Genomic DNA, 21727 nt, shown 5'->3' with positions numbered 1-21727 from the left:
ACTGGGGCTTGATACTCTGCAATGAATTAAAAGACTGCAAGAAAAAATGAGATCTTATGGTGCCTACCTGTGTAAAACTGTATGCTCTTAAATTCCCTTTCATGCCTTATAGGCATATATTTACTTCCAGACTCGTGCATAGAATGCAAAACACAAATTCTCAAATTCAATCATGGGAGACTTTTTAAATGATGCCCTAATGCTGACTGTGTTATATGTATGTGTTGCTACACACACACACACACACACACACACACACACACGCACACAGTTGGAGGGAAGGCTAAAAAGTGACTTCCAGCATGCTGACCTTGTATATTCATGCTTTGGATTTTAACATATTTCCCAAACCCATGGCAGTCATAGATGAATATAAGAAGGAAAAATGTGAAAAACGTAATTGTACTGGAAAACATTGTAAACATCTCTGTTAGCTAGAAATGAAAAGACAAAAAGTAGAGAACAGGACTGAAGTTGTGTGCTATGATGTAGGGATCCAGGAAGCAGGCAAAAGCAGTTGGGAGATCATGTCCTGTTGGGAAACAGAAATGGGAAGTGCCTTACAAGAGGGAGAACCTCAAAGAGATCAAGAAAGATATAAAATCTATTTGTTTAAAAAAGCAATTATTAGAAAAATAAATTGCCCGGAATGAAATAGTAACAGAGTGATGTGAAAACCAATTAGAAATTTTAGAAATGAAACATAGTCATGAAAAAAAAAACCTCAGTGGGCAGAATAAATGCTAGTCACGTCAAAGAGAGAATGCGTGCAGCAGAAAAAAAGAGAAAAGTAATTCACCAAGAAGGCATAAGAGAGGAAAAAAATAGAAAAAGCCACAGAGAAAGGAAAAAAATAGAAAATGCAATTAAAACATGGAGGCTAGATCAGGAAATTGAAATATTTGTATAATAGGTGTTTCAAGGAAAAAATAGAAGGCAGAAAAGCAGATATAATAGCTGAAAATGCTCTAGATTTGAAGAAAAACATGAGTTTTTGGATTAAAAGTACACATTAGGAGCTGTCCAGTACTAATTAAAATAAACATGTGCCTAGACATATTGAATTAAGATTGCAAAATGTACTAAGTATGTTGAAAATTGTGTCATAGGTACATTGAAAATTGTACAATCTAGCATATAGAAAATAAAGATTCCTTATATGGGAGCCACTATCAGACCGACATCATAATTTTCATTAGGAACAACAAATGCCAAAAGTAATATATTGCAACTAAACTATTGTGAGAGTAACATAGAGACATTATGAGACCTGTAAAAACTGGGAGAGTAGACCACTCACAGATCATCAGTGAAAGAATAAAGAACAAACTTCAGTTAGAAATAGATTGATTCAAGGAGAAATGAATGAGAAACAATAGTGAGCATAAACATTGTAAAATATGTTGATAACCTTAATTTTTGTTGCTAAAAATAATGAAACAAAAATTCAACACAATAATAACAGTAATGATGAAGCCTGTTTAGTGCCTAGTTAAAACATACTAAGTTTTGGTCTAAAGGATGCTAAAGATACTTAATACATTAAGACTTTAAAAATATGGTTTTGAATGTATGTAAAAAATCACAGATGATTTTCTGAAAAGTAGAAATTCACTCTATAGCATTCTAATCAACAGAGTAAAACATTAAAATAATTTTTAATTCAGTATGAGGCAGAAAAAAATAAAAGAAAAATATATAAAGCTTAATGTACAGAAAATTTATACTAAGATGGTAGAAACAGGTCCAGCTATATAATATAAAATGATTAAACTCAGTTCTTTAGAGTCATATTTATAAGATTAGGTGGAACAAAAGAAATCCAATTATATGTGGGCATCTAAAACAAAAACTACAAAAAATTTGAGAACAAATAATGGAAAATATGTATAAGAAAGATATTAGCAAAAGAAAGCTGGTGTCACAATGTTCATAGAAGACACATAGATTACAAGATAAAAATCTGATGGAGATGAAAAAGTCACTACTTCTTAATAAGCGGAATAATTCCATCAAAAAGTTTTAGAAATTATGAGTTTGTGCACATATAACAACATAGCTTTCAAATATATTAAGGAAAAATGACAGAATTATAAGAAGAGATTATTAAAACCAAAATCATAATGGATTTTTTTTATCTTATTATTAGAAACTGATGGTTCATGGAGATCAAAAATTTTTAAGGCCATGAAAGATTTGAACAGCAAAATTAACAAGTACGATCATGATTTTATGCGTTTAGGTACATAATCTTGCTTTCAACAGATAGAAAACACACTTTCATTCGAGCAGAAGTGGAGCATTTATGAAATTTGATCATGCTCTAGACCACAAGGAAACTTTACCAAATTTTTTTATTTTATTTTGCTAAAGCAGTTGTAGGTTCACAGCAAATTAAGAGAAATGTACAGAGATTTTCCATATACCCTGACCCCATACCGCATGACCTCCCCCATTATCAACCTCCCCTGCTAGAGCAGTACATTTGTTAAAATTGTTGAACTTACAATGACACATCATAATCACCCAAAGTTCATAGTTTACATTAAGGTTCACTGCGGGTGATGTACATTCTATGGGTTTCGACAAATGTATAATAACATGTATTCATCATTATAGTATCATGCAGAGTATTTTTCTACTCTATAAATCCTCTGTGCTCTGCCTATTTAACCTTGTCTGCCCCCTACCCAGAACCCCTGGCAATCACTGGCCTTTCTACTATCTTCATAGTTTTTTCTTTTCCAGAATGTCATGTAGTTGGAATCATACAGTATGTAGCTTTTTCAAATTGGCTTTTTTTACTTAGTAATATACGTTTACGTTTCCTCCATGTATTTTCATGGCTTGATAGCTGCTTTATTTTTAGCACTGAATAATATTTCATTGTCTGGATGTACACAATTTACTTAGTCGTTCACCTACTGAAATACATTTTGGTGCTCCAGATTTTGACAATTATGAATAAAACTGCTATAAACATCCATGTGCAGGTTTTTGTGAAGACAAGTGTTTTTAATACCTTTGGGTAAACACCAAGGAACACCACAGTTGGATCGTATAGTAAGAATATGTTCAGTTTTGTAAGAACTTGCCCAGCTGTCTTACAAAGTGACTGTACCATGTTGCATTCCAATCAGCAATAGTATTGCTGTACATCCTTGCCAGCTTTTGGTGTTGTAAGTTCTCCAGATTTTGGCCACTGTAATAGGTGTGTAGTGGTATCTTCTTCTTGTTTTATTTGCATTTCTCTGGTGACATATGATATGGAGGATCTTTTCATATGCTTATATATATCTGTAGTGAGGTGTCTGTTAAGGTCTTTTGCCCATTTTTAAATTGGATTGTTGTTTGCTTATTGTTGAGTTTTAAGAGTTCTTTGTATATATTAGATAATAGTCCTTTATCAGATGTTCTTTGCACATATTTTCTCCCAGTCTGTGGCTTTTCTTCTTACTCTCTTTACATTATCTTTCACAGAGCAGAGGTTTTTTAATTTTAATGAAGTCAGCTTATTAATTGTCTCCTTAATGGATCGTGCTTTTGGTGGGGTATCTTAGAAGTCATCACCATACCCAAGGCCATCTAGATTTTGTTCCTGTTATAGGAGTTTTATAATTTTGCATTTTACCTTTATGTCTACAATCTATTTTAAGTTAATTTTGTGAAGAGTGTAAAGTCTGTGTCTAGATCCATTTTTTTGCATGTGGATATCCAGTTATTTCACACCATTTGTTGACAAAACTGTCTTTGCTCTATAGTATTGCCTTTCATTACATTAACTTTTGTAAATGAAACTATGCCAATATATGTAAATATGAATGTAAATATCCAAAATGAATTCATTTATTTCATAGCCCACTTGTGACAATGTGATTTTTTTTCCTAGCTGGTTAGTCTTGGTGTATGGAAAGCATTCATATTGCTCACACTTGTCTCCCACACCCCATTACCTATATAAACTCTGCTGTTATGTCAGTTGAATATCTTTATTAAAGGTTATGCACACACTATTGGCACAGTAATGATTTTTCAGAGTTGTCTCTACCTTAACTTGAAAAATACAGTGTTGCAAAGGAGTCATTGAAATGAAATGTCATTTAGTTTAATAATGCAATTATTTATGCCCATATGCTACTATTAAGTGAATTAATTACATAAGCATAACAGTCTACTGCTATTTTCTACTCTTATTGTCTAAGAAGTTTGAAGTTTAAATAAAACAGGGATAAATCAGAAAATTAATGCTGTTGTCCATCAGTAAAATAAACCATAACCATTAAAATATAAAGAATTAAAATTTCATGTAATTGAAATGATACTCTTTTTTTCTATCCTAATTACTGTTCCTCAAAATGGATAAAGGAATTGAAACAATGCATCTGGTAGTTGACACAGTGCAACTGAAATAAACAGAAACTTACTTTTCAGAAGCAATAAAACCAGTTACCCAAGGGGAATAGAAAAGTAAATACTAGCAAAGTACATTTTACTTTATGATCAAAGCAATTCAAAATATATACACACTGCTTTTCTAGGCGAGGAGGGGCCAAGGGAAGGGGAATGTGTCTTTAAAGTTCCTGTCTGATAGTTATCTTTAAAAAATGTAACCTTTCTTGGCAGGCTTAGATCCTGATAAGCATCTTGGGAAAACCCTGGATCAAATGGAGCCTTATCTCGTAGAGGTAAGAATTTATACTAGATCTCAAAATATAGCCATCTAAAGGAGAAAATAAAATAATACTGTAATACAATGATTACAAAATTTATTTTATTTTAGAAAAAATCAAATACATTGATAATATGTTTATGAAAAAATTAAACTTCAAATGGAAATGAAAATGTTTAAAATTATAAAAATTAATTACCAACTTGTTAACCCAAATATGACAGTTATACCTAAAAAGAAATTACTGTCAGAAAGTCTATTTTTATTAAAATGAACACTGTATTCTATATAAAATGTGCTATACTATTAAAGTATCTGATAGTTTCTGTGATCACATGCTTTGCCATCAGAAACAGGAGTACAAACTTTCTTTAGAGATTAATGTAACCCCTTCTCTTTTACCAATTAGGAAATTAACTTGCAGCATAGTAAAAAAAAATTATCCCAAGATTTCAAATTACTCAACTTCTCATTGTGAAACCCTAAACATGTTCTAAATATTAAATATTCAGTTGTTTTCATTTACTCTTTCTATTAAATGTACTATATTTTATTAGAGTTTTAGAACAAATGTTATGTTTAGTCTGGCAATGCATCATTAACTAGAATGTTTAATTATTACACTGTGAGGAGTATTTATATTCTACCATGATGATGGAAAAAAGAAAATCTCTCTCCTATGAAAGAACCTGTCTCTTTTAACAAGTCATCATTTTCTTGTCCCATGCTCTTAATTCATCAGTATTGTCTCTGGGCTTTGTTAATACCATTGCTGTGATATGAACTCTTAGCAGTTACACTTTTCAATAACTTCATGGGTTTTACCTTTTTTGGGGAGTTATTTGTAATTGATTATTTTATGGTTTATCAATCAATATGTACCAAATGCCTAGAAATCTCCGAAATGTTATTTTTTTCATAGTGTTAATTCCTTAATAATTATTATTAAGCATCTAGTATATTCCAGGCAGATAGTAAAGATTAAAGAAAAATGAAATGATTATGTAATTGTGACAAATTATATTTGGTTTCTAGATAATTTGATGTCATTTATTTAAGTCAATTTATGGAACATGGTTGCTTTCTATGCTTATGTGATAGGACTTTTCTCACAGCGATTTGTTCTGTAGCTCCATTATATCATGTTTACATCTGTTCACTGCCATCAGACTAAATTTAGCTTCTACCAAAACGTTGTATAAATTTATGGAAATGAAAGAGAAATTCAGAAGTGAGAGACTGTGGCATTAGCCAAAGTTATTGGCCAAAAGAGCTATTTCCGAAATTTGAAGTCATAAGTTTAGATTTTAAGTGTGTTGCTATTCTTTGTAGAAAAGGCAAATAAGGTTTTGAGAAGCACCACGATGTTGATTATGAGTTAACCTGGGTATTATCATAGGATGTTTAAACACAAAATGCAGAAACCATTTTATTCAATGATTCTTCAGCAAGTTCCTCAACTTGGTCTGGCAATCTTATATTTCCCTAGAATTATTTTCTACCCATTCTCCATAATGGTAATTTTATTCCTTCTCCACTCTCCTCAAATTTAAAATCCCTTCACCCTCCCCCTTCCTTTAAGTGGATGATGCATCTTCCTTCACAGAGGAAATAGAAGCCATGATATAGGAAATCACCCTGCCTCCCTCCCAACCCCAGCACCACCCCTACTAATTTCCCTCTACCTACAGCCTATCCTTGCTTACTGTAACTGGGAGAAGTGTTCTTTCTTCTTTATATGGCTAAGGCCCTACCTGTGCTTGGATTCCATTCACACTTGCCTTCTCAGAGATCTTGCAGTCAACCCACCCCCTCTACTGTCTTTATTCTTGCTCTCTTTGTCTCCTTCACATCAATATTGAAACATAATACAGACTGTCCCATCCTAAAGACCCTCTTTCTCCACCCTAGTTTTTCTCTGACTACCTCTCTTTCTTCTTTGCTTCAAAACCAAAATATTTAGAAGTGTTATCTGTATTCATTGTCAGTACTACTTCATGTCTGAGATGCCTCAGGTACCTGGAATCTGTCTTCTCATTCTGCCTCTAAACGGATACAGTGCTGACCAAAATCACTCATCATACCCATTTTCCAAACACAATAGATACTTCTTAGTCCTTATTTACCAGTTACAAACACATCTTCTTGAAATGCTTCTACTTACATTCATGGAACCACACTCTCCTAGTTTTTCTCCTTTCATTCTGGATAGTCCTGCTCTTTTTCTGATTCCTAGTTTAGGCTCCATTTTCCCTCTAGAAACTTTTTCTAGGTAATCTCAGTCACTCACTTGACTTTAACTATTAGCTATATTCTGATGACTCCCAAGTCTTTCTGGTCCACATTTATCAGCTAAGCTTCAGTGCCCACAGATACCACAAATTCAATCTCTACATACTCGATGGTAGCCTTGATATCCATCATTTTTTGCCATTCCCTTTGTCATCACCTTAATTCAGATGCGTGTTACTTCAGGCCTAGAATATTACTGACACCTCCAAATTTGGCTCTACCTTCTATTTTATTTCCCAAAGAATTCCTTTTGCTTCTTGCCTCAAGATAATTGTACTAATATATTCTACTGTATTTGTGTCACTCAGTCAAAACTTTAAGTGAGTCCTCATTGCCTACAGGCAAAAATCCAAATTCTTTAGACTCCTCTTTCCCTCACCTACTACATCTAACTCATTAACATGATCTTGTCTGCTGTATTTCCAGAATATATTCTATTACAAATCCAAGCACTTCTCACTGTCTCTACTACTACCACCATACCATAATCACCTCTTGTCTGGAATACTACCTCAGCCCCTACCTGATCTGCTTACTTCCACCATTGCCCTGCAATGATCTGTTATTTATATAGATGTCAGAATGATATTTTTAAAGTGTAAATCAAATCATACTCCTACTTTGTTTAAAATGTAAGTGGGTTCTTGTTGCGATTAGAATAACATCCAAACAGCTATGAGGTCACAACTTGTGAGACCCTATATGATCAGCATCCTATCCATCTTTTCAGGCTCATCTTCTACCGTTCTCCCATTCTCTGTCTCATTCCCTTAGCTGTAGCCACATAGGTCTCTTTATTACTTAAACACACTTTATTCACCCTTTTTCTCATTAGGACCTTCCCCTGCCTGAAATGTTTTGTCCACAGTCTATCACTGGTTAATACCTTCTCATTATTTAAATGATAACTCAAATGCTACCTCCTCAAAGAAGCTTTCCCTGACTACCCTAGCGAAAGCAGATCTCTGCAAATTATTTTATTTGTTCATCTGTTTACATGTGTATTACCTACCCTGTACCATTACTATGTAAGCTCCAATAATCTTGCCAAGATTTTGGCAGACGTTAGTTCTTTAGTTCTTTCATTCAGTAGCTTTTCATCTCTCCATCTGTTCATTCATTCATCTCATTTTTAAATTATTGAATATTTGTTGAGGGTCTATTATGTGACAGATGCTATGGTGAACACTAAATGTACGTGATGAGTTAAACAAACAAGATACTTGTTCTTGAAGAGTTTACAATTTGCTATAGTTGTTTTCAGACCTGAGGGTGTAATTCACTGGAAACCTTCTTTAAAAAATGCATAAATTCTTTTTCCATCCCCACAAATTTCCGCTCAGGGGGACCAAAAATCTGACCTTTAAACAAGCACGAGGTAATTCTGTCACATTAATATAGTATGTAATCTTCTAGTTTCTCAATACCACTGACACATTTCAGCTCCTGTCTTTCTAGATTTCTCTGAAAGAGTGTGTTGCTTCTTGAAACTGTCATCCATTGGCTTCTGTGAGGCTATTCACTCCTGAAATCTTTCTGAGTACTTCCTTAGTTTTCCTTTGGGGCTCTCCACGTATACTCCACCTTTTATATATCGTGGTTCCCTCCATAGCCTTCCTCCTGTGGTGAACTGAAATAGTCTCATGACTTCAACTACCAGTTTTATTCTTGTAATAACTAAGTCTATTTCTCCAACATTTTCCTGTGTTCCAGACATGTATATGTATTCAGCTGTACCTCCACACTGTCATCTATTAAATGTCCCCAAGCCCCTCAACCTCAACAGCAGAACTAAGCATTTCTTTCTTATCTATGCCATTTTTATGTTTCCTGACACTGAAGGACTGGCCCCATTGTCTGCTCAGTTGTTCAAGTCAAAAAAGCAAATTGTAATAAATAATTTCATATACTCCTTTGTTCCTAAGAACCTAAGTCCTTTTAATTCTACCTTCTTAATATCTTATATTTCCTCCCTTTTATCCTCACAGTCACCACATTAGCAACTCCTGTAGATTATTGCAGCAGTTGTCTAGCACAAGTATCTCCTCCCTGTCTTGCCCCTTGTCAGTCAATTGTCCACAGTACCATCATGATACATATGAAATGCAAAGCTAATCATATCATATTACACTTTTACTTATAAACTTTGGAGTTGTTCCCCATGCTTCAAAATAAAATTTAAACTGCTTACCCTGACACAATCTGTCCTTGGGGAAAATGAGGCTTATAAGATAGGTAGTCAATGGAATATTCCCTATGCTTCATCAATTTTGAACTATCGATGGTTTCCCTAGAGTGAATATCTCCTCCTACCTCCATGTTATCCTTCCCTCTCTGCATGCATTATCCCTCCATCACTCAGCTAAATCTCTCTTTAAAATCTCAATTCAAAGCTCACTACTGTGAGGTTTTCTTGCTTAAATAAGCTTTCTTTGAGCTGCCATTTTTCTCTTGCCTCATGGCATGTAATATTTATCATACTGTTTTTTTCTTTTAAATAGTGTGTATTAAATGTAAAATTAAAACATGTGATACGTGAAAAATAAATTCAACACAATAAAATAATGAAAAGTCTTCCAGTGACACCAAGCCCCTAGTATAGAAAGAACATACCTCACATTTGATAAAGTTCAACATCCCTTCATGATAAAAACCCTCAAAAAACTGGGTATAGAAAGAACATACCTCAACATAATAAAAGCCTTATATGACAGATCCACAGCGAGTATCATACTGAATGGGGAAAAACTGAAAGCTTTTCCTCTTAGATCTGGAACATGACAAAGATGCCCACTTTCACCACTGTTATTCAACATAGTACTGGAAGTCTTAGCTAGAGCAATCAGACAAGAGAAAGATATAGAGCATCCAGATTGGAAAAGAAGAAGTCAAATTATCCTTGCTTGCATAGGATATGATTTTATATCTCAAAAAACCTAAAAAGACCAACAAAAAACTATTAGAACTGATAAACAAGTTTGGCAAAGTTGTGGGACAGAAAATAAACAAACAAAAATCAATAGCATGTCTATTTGCCAACAGTGAACAATCTGAAAAAGAAATCAAAAAAGTAATCCCATTTACAATAGCCACAAATAAAATTAAATACCTAGGAATTGACCAAAGAAATGAAAGATGTCTACAAAGAAAACTATAAAACACTGATGAAAAAATTGAAGCAGACATTAAAAAATGAAGACATTTCATGTTCATGGATTGGAAGAATCAATGTTATTAAAATGTCCATACTACCTAAAGCAATCTGCAGATTCACTGCAATCTCTATCAAAATACCAATGACATTTTTCACAAAAATAGTAAAAAAAAAAAAATCCTAAAATTTATATGGAATCCCAAAAGACCCAGAATAGCAAAAAGAACAAAACTGGAGAAATTGCATTACCTGACTTCAAACTCTGCTACAGAGCTATAGTAACCAAAATAGCATGGTACTGGCCTAAAAACAGACACACAGACCAATGGAACAGGATAGAGAACCCAGAAACAAATCCACACACCTGTAGCAAATTCATTTTTGACAAAGATGCCAAGAACATACATTGGGGAAAAAAAATCTCTTCAATAAATTATGTAGGGAAAACTAAACATCTATATGCAGAAAAATAAAACTTGATCCCTCTCTCACCTTATACAACAGTCAAATCAAAATGGATTAAAGCCTTAAATCTAACACCTCAAGTTATGAAACTCCTACAAGAAAAAATTGGGGAACTTCTCCAGGACACGGGTCTGGGCAAAGACTTCTTGAGTAATACCACCCCCCAACCAGGCAACCAAAGCAAAAGTGGACAGATGGGATTGCATCAAGTTAAAAAGCTGCACAGTGAAGGAAACAATCAGCAAAGTGCAGAGACAACACACAGAATGGGACAAAATATTTGCAGACTACACATCTGATAAAAGATTTATAGCAAGAATATAGAAGGAGCTTATACAACTCTATAGGAAAAAAATCTAATGATCCAATTCAAAAATGGGCAAAAGAATTGAATGGACATTTCTCAAAAGAAGACATACAAATGTCAAACAGACGTAGGAAAAGGTGTTCAACGTCATTGATCACCAGAGAAATGCAAATCAAAACTACAATGGGATATCTCTCACACCAGTTAAAATGGCTTTTATCCAAAAGATAGGCAATAAATATTGGTGAGGATGTGGAGAAAAGGGAACCCTCATATGCTGTCTATGGGAATGTAAATTAGTACAACCACTCTGGAGAAGCGTTTGAAGGCTCCTCAAAAAACTAAAAAATAGAGCTACTATATGATCCAGGAATCTCACTACTAGATATATACCCAAAAGAAAGGAAATCAGTGTATCAAAGGTATATCTGCACTCCCATGTTTGTTGCAACACTGTTCACAATAGCCAAGATTTGGAAGCAACCCAAGTGTCCATCAACATGTGAATGGATAAAGAAAATGTGCTACTTATACACAATGTAGTACTGTTCAGCCATTAAAAAGAAAGATTCTGTCATTTGCAACAACATGATGGAACTAGAGGTCATTATGTTAAGTGAAATAAGCCGGGCACAGAAATACAAACATCACACATTGTCACTTATTTGTGGGATCTAAAAATCAAAACAATTGAATTCATGGAAATAGAAACTAAAAGGATGGTTACCAGAGGCTGGAAATGGTAGTGGGGGACCACCAGGAAGGTGGAGATGGTTAATGGGTACAAAAAAAAAAAAGAATGAATGAATAAGCTGAGCATGATGGCTTATGCCTTTAATCTCAGCACTTTTGAGAGGCCAAGGTGAGTGAATCACTTCAGTCCAGGAGTTCAAGACCAGCCTGGGCAATGTGGCAGACTATCGACTACAAAAAATATGAAAAAACAACCAGGCAGGGTGGCACATGCCTATCCCAGCTACTTAGGCAGCTGAGGTGGGAGGATCACCTGAGTCCAGGAAGTCGAGGCTGCCATGAGCCATGATTGTGTTACCATACTCCACCCTAGGTGACAGAGTAAGACCCTGTCTCAAAAAAATAAAAGAAAGGATGAATAAGACCTAGTGTTTGATAGCACAACAGGGGGCCTATAGTCAATAATAATTTAATTTTACATTTTTAAATAACTAAAAAAGTGTAATTGGATTGATTCTAACATAAAGGATAAATACTTGAGCCGATGCATACTGATACTCCATAAATATATATATACCTACTATGTACCCATAAAATTAAACAATTTTTAATGCAAAATTTAAAAACAAAACAGCAGAAAAATAAAAATAGCTATTGCTGAAAATTCAAAATATAATAAACTGTAGGAAAGCAAATAAAAACCATACCTTTCTTGCCCTGTGGTGTACATGATCCACATATTGATGTATTCCCTCATGATTTATTTCCTGAGAATTTGTTTTATATACAAGGTTATGTAGTTAAACACTTGTGTATATTTTATTTACATAATGGAATTCAACTATACATACAATTTTGCCTCCTTTTTCTTCTAACATGCCATGTTCATTTTCCTACATAACTAAGTATACTTTGAAAAGATATTAATTAATGGCTGGGTAGATTTTAATCATTTGTATTTTACATATGAATGTATCATTATTTACTTATGAAATATTCATAATGAGATAATTATATAAGATATTATAAGTTATCTGTTGTTGGAAAGATTGGTTTTTCTAAATCATTGAAAATAACATTATGATTGTCATCTTTTCTAATAAATCTTCATGCACATATCTGGTTATTGTTTTCTTAAGTTCCTAGGAATGTAATTTCTGGGTTAAAGAATACAAAACTTTAAGACTTATACACTAACTACTCCATGAAATAATTTTAGCCATTGTTTCTTAAACTTCTGTAGAATTTTTAAATTATCTTAGAAGTGAATAATGGATTATATAATGGTTTTATGTTTTGTGGGGCTTTATGTCCTAAGACCATTTTCTCATTTTCCAAAAAGAAGGTGAATTTTAATACAAATTGCACTATTAAAGGTTTAGAACTATTCTTTGAACAGCTTCCTTGTTTATTAATAGTATTCTAATTGTGTAATTTTTTTCAAGAGAATTAGTTTATTGATTACACATGATAATGGGTGATATACACGCTTCAGTCCCATCTATAATTTTATCTGGTACCGTTATTCAATTTAGGTATATTGCATAGGATGTGCCAACAATCATTTTTATAACCAATAATTCCATGATTTTGCTTGGGTAATCCCTTTTCATGGTGAACTTCAGGTCACAACAGTAACTATCAGTTCAACTACACAAAGGTTTCTGAAGACAATGGCTTCTCCGCACAAGCAGGTTGTATATAAATTCCAAATAGAACCTGGCATCACCCTGAAGGAATTCTAACTTCACACTGTTGGGGAAATTTACCAAGATGGCTTCAGAGTAGACTAACTACACAACACATTTTTTAAAAAGACACATTTATTCAGCGTGATGATTAGACTATTACATTTAGCAATCAACAGCATGGGCACACAAAAAAAATCTACATTAATACCCTTTGTTGGAATGCTTTACACTTTCCACAGAAGAGAAACTAAAATGACCTGTTATAAAACTCGTCACAAATAGTCTTTGAGTCTTTTGCCCATACACATGAGTATTTGTCTAAAGCATGTCTTCTTTGTAGCAGCTAGGCCCTGCCACCACTGTGCTTGACTGAGTTCACAAATCTGTTATAACCTGTAGTTTCCCTGTCAACTTCTCTGGCTCTCGTCTCCTGATAAGCTTTGTTTCCTGGCAGTAATTAAAATCTTCTGCCACTGTCATAGCTACTGCTGCTACTGGAACCACCATAGCCACCTTGGTGTCGTGGTTTGACAAAGTATTGGCCTCCACCACCATAGGAGCCAGAGTTTCTGCCTCCAAAGTTTCCTACCTTCATGGTTCCAAAATTTGAAGATTGATTGTTGTAATTGCAAAAATCATTGTAGCTTCCACCACCTCCAAAATTGCTTCCACTACCACCACCAAAGCCACCTCTGCCTCCATTGTTATAGCTGTCATAGCTGTCACTCCTGCCATAGCCACTGCCCTGGTTTCCATAACCCTGTCCACCACTTCCATAGCCCCTGCTTCCTCCAGAGTAACCAGGGCTGCCTCTTCCATAACCACCATCATTACCAAATCCATTATAGCCATCCCCACTGCCACCATACCCATCAGCACCACAGCTGCCACCAAAGCCACCATGACCACTGAAGTTTCCTCCACTACCAAAGTTGTCATTCCCACCGAAACTATCTCCACAACCACTACCAAAGTTTCCAGAACCACTTTGTCCTCTTTGGCTGGATGAAGCACTAGCCATCTCTTGCTTTGACAGGGCTTTCCTAACTTCACAGTTGTGGCCATTCACAGTATGGTGTTTCTGAATGACAGTCTTATCCACGAAGTCATGGTCATCAAAGGTTACAAAGGCAAAGCCCCTTTTCTTCAATTTTTCTGTACTGTTGAAAATAATCTCTTAGGTGATGTTCTTCTGTGTCTTCTTTAGTGCCACCAACAAATATCTTTTTCCCAGTTAAGTGGGCACCTGGTCTTTGAGAATCTTCTTAGACAGCTCTCTTTGGTTCCACAACTCTTCCATCCACCTTGTGTGGCCTTGCATTCATAGCTGTATCCACCTCCTCCACAGTGGCATATGAGACAAATCCAAAGCCCCTGGAATGTTTGGTGTTTGGATCTCTCATTATCACACAGTCCGTGAGCATTCCCCATTGCTCAAAATGGCTCCTCGGGCTCTCATCGGCTGTTTCTCAACCCTCCAATAAGAGCTTCCTCAGCTGTTCAGGCCCTTTTGGAAACTCTGACTTAGACATGATGGCAGGGGGAAGAGAGATTTAACGATGCTTCCTCGGTGGCGTCCACTGGCAGAAAGGTTAATTTTGTAATATTTTTAAATGTTAGTCAAGGTTTATATTCTCAAATGGTTCTTCAGTCTTTGATACAGAAACAGCCTTCCATGTTGTTTTCGATATTTACTTCTATGTCTCTGATTGTACGTTTGCATTACCACTTCATGATTCACCGCCACCACCACTAATATTTGCATTATTTATTGACTTTCCACTCTGGAATATGCAGATTTCACTGTGTTTACTCCCTTTCCCTCCATTACATATGTGTTCTCTTTCCCTCCTTCCATCTTCCTATATTGTTATATTTCTATTCTCATTAGATCAATATCCAGTGTTTATATTACAATAACTGTAAAAACCCACTACACAGCTAAGTCAGGTAATAAACTCTGGTAATAAACCTTTCTTTTCCTGTACAACTTTTATTTTTTCTCTTGAGTGAATAATTGTCTTGTTTCATTTATTTGGTAGTCTCTGTACTTACCACAAATTCAGCGCTACACTCATTGCCAGTTTTCTAATCTCTTAACCAGATGTTCAGACCTATGAAGTATTTTGTCAGTTTCTTCCTGAAGAAGTCTTTTTCCAGAGCCTTCTGACTTGATCTAATCTGAACCAGGTTCTCGCTATGCCTATTATAAGGCTAACATTCGGGCATGTCCTCATAATACTGGGGTTCCCTTTACCTTCTTTCTGTGTTGGGAGTCCTTGTTGCCTGGATCCAGTGTTTTCCTTTGTTAAGTCTTATTTTTGTGAAGCACATTCTCCAAGAGATTTATAAGAAAGAACCCATGGGCGTAAATTTTTGAAGACTGTGCATACCTGAAAATGTCTTCAATCTTTCCTCACATTTGATTGATTCTGTAACTGGTCATAGAATTCTGTTTGGGAATGATTTTCCTTCTGGATGTTGATAGTATTGCTTCATTGCCTTGTAGCTTGGTGTACTGTTGAAAAGCCCAAAGCCATTCTGATTCCTGACTAAATGTATGTGATGACTTTCTCCATATCTCTCCATTTCTTCTTTGGAAGTGTATAGGATATTCTTTTTGCCCCTAGAATTGTGACTCTTAGGTGTATCTTGGGTGTGTATGTTTTTATCCACTGTGCTGGAACAGGAATAATATTCAGTTTGGAAATTTGAGTTGTAGGAAGTTTTCTTGAATTATTTCATTGGTGTACCTCCCCTCTGGCTTTGCTTTTAGAATTTCTATTATTCTATAAATTCTTTATTTCTGTTATTTAAATGGTCCTTAACTTTTAACTTTTGTCTCCTAGTTTTGATCTAATTCATTTTGTTCTTTCTAGAATTTCTCAATTTTGCTTCTTATCTTGTTTTTATGTCATTTTTAATGTTTAAAAGCTTATTTTTTTGTTCTTTAAATGTTCTTTTTATTTAAATCTATAATACCCCATCCTTAATGTAATATATTCTCTAATCTCCCTAAGAATATTGATAGCTTTTGTTTGTTTTCATTTTCTTCTCCCATGCATAGTCTATTTTCCTCACTGTTTGTTTTGGTCTCTAACTTTCATTTTAGAAATGTTCCTCAGATTTCTTGTAATCTGTGTTATTATGCTAATATGTAAGAGCAGGGAGCCTAAGAATTTGATTGTAAGCACTAGGTATGTGGATGGGGCTTTTTGACCCTGAGTTTTACTATAGGGGAATTTGAAGTAAAAATAAACTATTTTTTTCTCTATGCTTGCATACCACTCAACACAACACTTGTGACACCAGATGTGTGAGGTTTTTCCCACACAACAAGCAATTCTCCAGCAGACACCAACTGTCTGTCTGACTATTCAATTTAATTCTGATACCACAGATTAAAGGTTCAGTCCCACAAGACTGCCACCACTTCAGATGCCAACCACAAGTAGTAGGTTGTTACCTATACTTCTGACTAACTGGCCATAAATCAGGCATTCCCATGACGTTTTTCTTGGGTTCTATTAATTTGCTAGAACAGCTCACAGACTCTGGGAAACACTTTACTTACATTTACTGGTTTATTCATAAAGGATATAGTTTAGGATATAGATGAACAGCCAGATGCAGAGATGCATAGGGCACTGTGTGTAGGAAGGTGGCACAGAGCTTCCAGGCTGTCTTTCAGCGCACCATCCTCCAGGCAGCTCCATGTGATCAGTGATCTGGAAGCTCTCTGAACCCTGTCCTTTCAGGTTTTCATGGAGGCTTCATTGTGTAGGTGTGATTGATTATGTCATTGGCCATTGGTGAGCAACTAAACTTTCAGCACTTTTCCATTTCCAGGTAGCTAGGGGATAGGGCTATAAGTTCCAACCCTCTAATCACAAGGTTGGTTTCCCTGGCAAGCATTGCCCATCCCAAGGCTATCCAGGAGCCCACCAAGGGTTACCTCATTAGAACAAAAGATGTTTCTATCACTCAGGAAGTTACAAAGGCCTTAGGAGCTCTGTCTCTGGAACTGGGGTCAAAGACCAAATGTTAGAACAAAAGATTCTCCTGGCACTCCTATCTACAAGAGTATTAGGAGCTCCATCTTGGGAACCAGGGGCAGAGAACATATATTTATTTCTTACTGTTTCACAGTATCACAGAAAGTATAGCAAGACTACTTAGTCTGAGCTGTTCATATTCCAAAGCAAAGGATTCTCCATTCTCCTGTCTTGAAGGTGATAGCATGCTCTAATTTGCTTTTTTCTAGGAGTTGATTGGGAAAAATAGCTAGAGGTCTCAGAATCTTTTGTGTGTGTATGTGTGTGTGTGTATGTATATATAAATTGATTCCATCTGTTTTTATTGTATACCTCTGTCCTTAACTATGTCTCATTTCTCCCAGGCCAGTTCCTCTGTTTATCTGCTGCAGGGAATAAACCTCCAGCATTCTGCCAGGGTAGAAGAGAAGCAGTAGCCAGCTTAGAGAGGGACCTAAGAATCTGACTGCTTCTTAATTAGTGCCCTTTTTCTTTCCCTCTGACTTCCAGAGGTACCTGGTGTCACTAGCTCCTTACCCTTTTGGTTATTCTACTGTGTAAATCAGATTGGTCCTCAGCATTCCCCATTGTTGGCCACAGGCTCAGTGTTCTTGGTCCTGATAAATTGGTTAATGCTGTCACCTCCTCTCCTGTGTTCTCCATCTCTGTGGGTTTATGCCATTTTATGAAATATTTTCCAGTAACATTTTAAAAGGGAGTGAGAGTAGATGCGTGGGTTCAATCTACCATCTTTACCAGTAGCAGTTATTCTTTGAGATTTCTTGTGATCATCTAAGTAAAAGCCATGTGCTAGATGGAAGAGCAAAATTATATTTTTAAAAATTGTGAGTGTATAGGTTTAGTTGCTCTTTCTAAGCCAACTGTCAAAGAATTGGGAAATCTGGCCTCCAGCCTTGAGTCAAAGGTAAACAGAAATGTATTGACTACTTAAGAAGCATACCACTCTGCTGGGTGCTGTAAGAGCTAAACCTGGATAAATGCAACTTAGATTTCAAGCTTAAAGGTTGTTAGGGCATGTATTCACTTTTAACAAGAAAGACACATATTTAAAAATATAGACTTCCTTTCCTAAATTATTCCCTGCCTCATAAAAGATTAGATCCAGTTCTTGTTAACTGACAAATTTTCTTCTCACTTTTCTATAGAAGTTAACTTCTCTTCCTTATAGGTTTGACAAAAGCACAACTTGCAGTCCCAGTTACCTATTACTTAAAAAACAAAATGGAAAGAAAAGTTCACAAAAATTGATTTGATGTTGTGGGTGAGAAAGACAGAATTTTAAGACTTGTTCCCTGCAGTGTGACTTTATGGAAAAAAATGCCTTTAACTGACGTTGGAAGTCAAAAGGGTTTGGAACATCTTTGAAAGAAGATTTTGAATTTTGAACATAACCAAGTTGGAAGGATATATAGAACTTTGTATAACTTTATGGTTGAGACATCCAATGGCTATCATAAATAAAAATTATAAGGTATATTAAAATATATAGTAATAAGTAAGACAGTAAAAATCATGGATCACAGAATTTCAAGGAAAAAAATTACATGTTGTGAGAGAATTCAGAGCAACTTCAGAGATAAATTGATAGTCCTAACGAGCTTGAAGGATAGATAGGATTTTTGACTGGCTGGATTGTTATAGGTAAGAGAACAGTTTGTATCAACACATGGGGAAGGAGAAACACAATGTATTTTCAGAAGTTAGTCTCACTTATTTAGAATATATTTTGAGTATTGAAGGGCAAATGGGCCTGCAGCATATTCAACGTTAAAGCCCAAGACTAACTGCTTCCCCTTCTGTTAGGTCGAATGGGACTTGGTTAGTTTCTGCTAGCGTGGAGATAAATCATATTATGGCCAGAGGTCATGATGGTAGGAGCAGCCAGAGGAATTCTTGCATTGTGATAAGTATATATAAATTGATAAAGCTGACAAAGGAATTTGCAGTCATATTGTGAGAGATTTTGAATACTGGAGGAGGATTCAATTATGGGGCTTGGTAAACAATGAGGAGTAACTGAAGGTTTTAAAGGAAGAGAGTGGGATTCTCAAAGGTGTGTTTTAAGTAGTGTAACTGGCAGTAGTATCTATTGAGATTTGTAGTAGTATTTGACAAAAAGAGGTGTGGGTCCTCGGCAGTTAGTGGCTATTCCAATATGACCCTCTCATTTCTCTGAAAGCATGTTGTAGATGAGCTGTTAGTTGATAATGTCATGTGGTACTGATAGAATTGAATGATAAGTATGTGTAAGAACTTCTATACCCAGTTCTATGCTAACTGCTACGTATATGGACTTCTGTGTCCAGTTCTATGCTAACTGCTATAAGAATTACAAAATAAATCAAAGACTTGGCATTTTCCGTGGAATGTAGAGTATAGAACGTGAGGGGGGGAAATCCCTAATAAATTTAACTAGGTAAAGTCAAACTGATACTTACTATAAGAGCACTTGGGAGCTAAAAGATGGAAGATGCCCACATGACCTGGAGTAGCTGAGGAAAGGGTTAGAACTGATTTGAAGGATGGGTGAAATCTACATGGGTGGTGGCAACAAAGTGAATCAATATGAATGAAGACTCTTTGGCAAGAAGGCATTCAAGGACAACAAAGAAATTTGGTCTAAATGAAACTAAGAGCTGGTGTTGGTAGATGCGTAAGAATAGGTTAGGTGGGAATGTAAGGCCCATTCGTGAAGAGGCTGGAGAGATGGGCCAAGTGATTTGGGGTAAGAAATAAAATTTAGAATTCTCTCCAACTGTGATTTATATTATTGAAAGAAATCTCAGGAGATTTAATCTGGCAGCAGTATTCATGGATTAGGAGTAGAAGATGGAAATGAAAAGGAGTGTAAAATGCTGTTATGGGAAACAGGTGTGAGAGCTCACAGTATTTAACCATTGACAGTAAGGATGGAGAGATGGAACAAAGCTGAAAGAAAGATTTTTATGGAAGATTGAAAAAGAAATTAGCACCAAATTGCCAGGAGCTAGAAAAGAAAAAATTGAAGATTAGTCCACACATAATGATTGGGAGAACTGGAAGCATTTATTTCTGCAGAAGAGAACAGGGTTGAGAAAGAACATGATAAGTTTGACCTTACACATATTTAATTTTAGATAATAACATATAAACCAAAGGCATATGTCTTTTAACCTATCAGACTGGAGCACAATTGACATGTTCAGGCTAAAGACTAAGGTTTGTTATCTATCAGGATATTATGAAGAGTCAAACATAACTTTAAGTCCTGGTTTTGTTTGGTTCTAAGCTGATAATTTTTGCAAATCAAGCTAGTTTTTACCTCTGGAAAAGAGTTAAAAATAAAATTAGCAGCGCCTTTATTGAGTATATGTTATGTGCTGGACAGCACTTTTGGCATTCCATTGACGTGGTTTTATTCCTGAAAACAGTTTTCCTATGAGGTTGGTACTATTGTCATCTCCATTTTACAGATCACAAGTTCAAGGCTCAGAGGAAGCACTTATATAACCTAAGGTCATGTAGCTAGAAAGTGACAGCCAGGATTTGAATGAACCAAGAACTGTCCGTCTCCAAAGCCAGTGCTTTTAACCAATGATGCAATGCTGCTTTCACTGTGCCTCATTATAACATGCACTGTACCCACTCTTAGAATTCAGTTGTGTTTTTATTAAGTGCTTACTAAGTGCTGTACACTGTGCTAAGTGCTTTTTATGCATTATTTTATTTAATCATCTATGAGATCAGTACTATTATTTACAACGAGGAATCACTCATGGGGTGAGTATTTCCATTGCCCAGCTGGGAAGTAGCAAAACTGGAATTTATGGTTAAGTTTATCTGATTTCAAGCCTGTGCTCTTTTTTATTTTTAAAAGTCATTTTGAGTATTAAATAAGATGATAATATAATTATCTTAAGTCATAAACCAAATAGTCTTTAATTAGTAGTGATCGTATTAGTATTAGCAGCAGAATAGCATAAAGGTGATGGTTGAAGCCATGGAGTGCATGGTGCTGTTATAGGGAACACATTAAGAGAGAAGAACATATTCTAGAGAAAACATTGAGGGATATTTATAACTTAGGAACAGCAGGAGGGAAAGGAGTCAGAGAAGCATAACAATAACTTAGAAAATATAGTAATGTGGAAGCCTGAGGAAGATAATTGAAAAGATTTGAGACATAAGTGGTATTATATGCCACATAAATTGGAAAAGGATAAGGCCTCTGGACTCTCCCAGAAAACTACTACTCATACTAAGTTCTCTATATCAGTAAACAGAACTACCATCTATCCACTTTCCAAATGCAGAAAGCTGAGAATGTTCCTAAATTTCTTTTTTAACTCTCCTCAATCCTCCATTCAATTAATTGTTAATTTTGATGGAGTTCAGGGCACTACCCCAAAATATGCCACCTTG

At 35.4% G+C, this 21727-nt stretch overlaps 1 protein-coding gene and 1 pseudogene across 2 annotated transcripts in view; one reads left to right on the top strand and one right to left on the bottom strand.

The window, feature by feature from the left end:
• DPH6 (diphthamine biosynthesis 6) overlaps window positions 1-21727 on the top strand; it is a 195440-nt gene that overhangs the window by 137462 nt on the left and 36251 nt on the right. For both annotated transcript variants that reach the window (XM_063639071.1, XM_055278625.2), the window contains exon 6: window positions 4624-4685. In XM_063639071.1, the coding sequence (XP_063495141.1) occupies window positions 4624-4685 (62 nt within the window). The remainder of the gene's footprint in view (window positions 1-4623; window positions 4686-21727) is intronic.
• LOC129482600 (heterogeneous nuclear ribonucleoprotein A1-like) lies at window positions 11906-14803 on the bottom strand (annotated as a pseudogene).

This window comes from Symphalangus syndactylus, chromosome 5, assembly GCF_028878055.3.
Source record: "Symphalangus syndactylus isolate Jambi chromosome 5, NHGRI_mSymSyn1-v2.1_pri, whole genome shotgun sequence".
In the NCBI taxonomy this organism is placed as follows: Eukaryota; Metazoa; Chordata; class Mammalia; order Primates; family Hylobatidae; genus Symphalangus; species Symphalangus syndactylus.
Note: the sequence above shows the minus strand (reverse complement) of the source record. Positions and strands in the feature narration are given on the sequence as shown.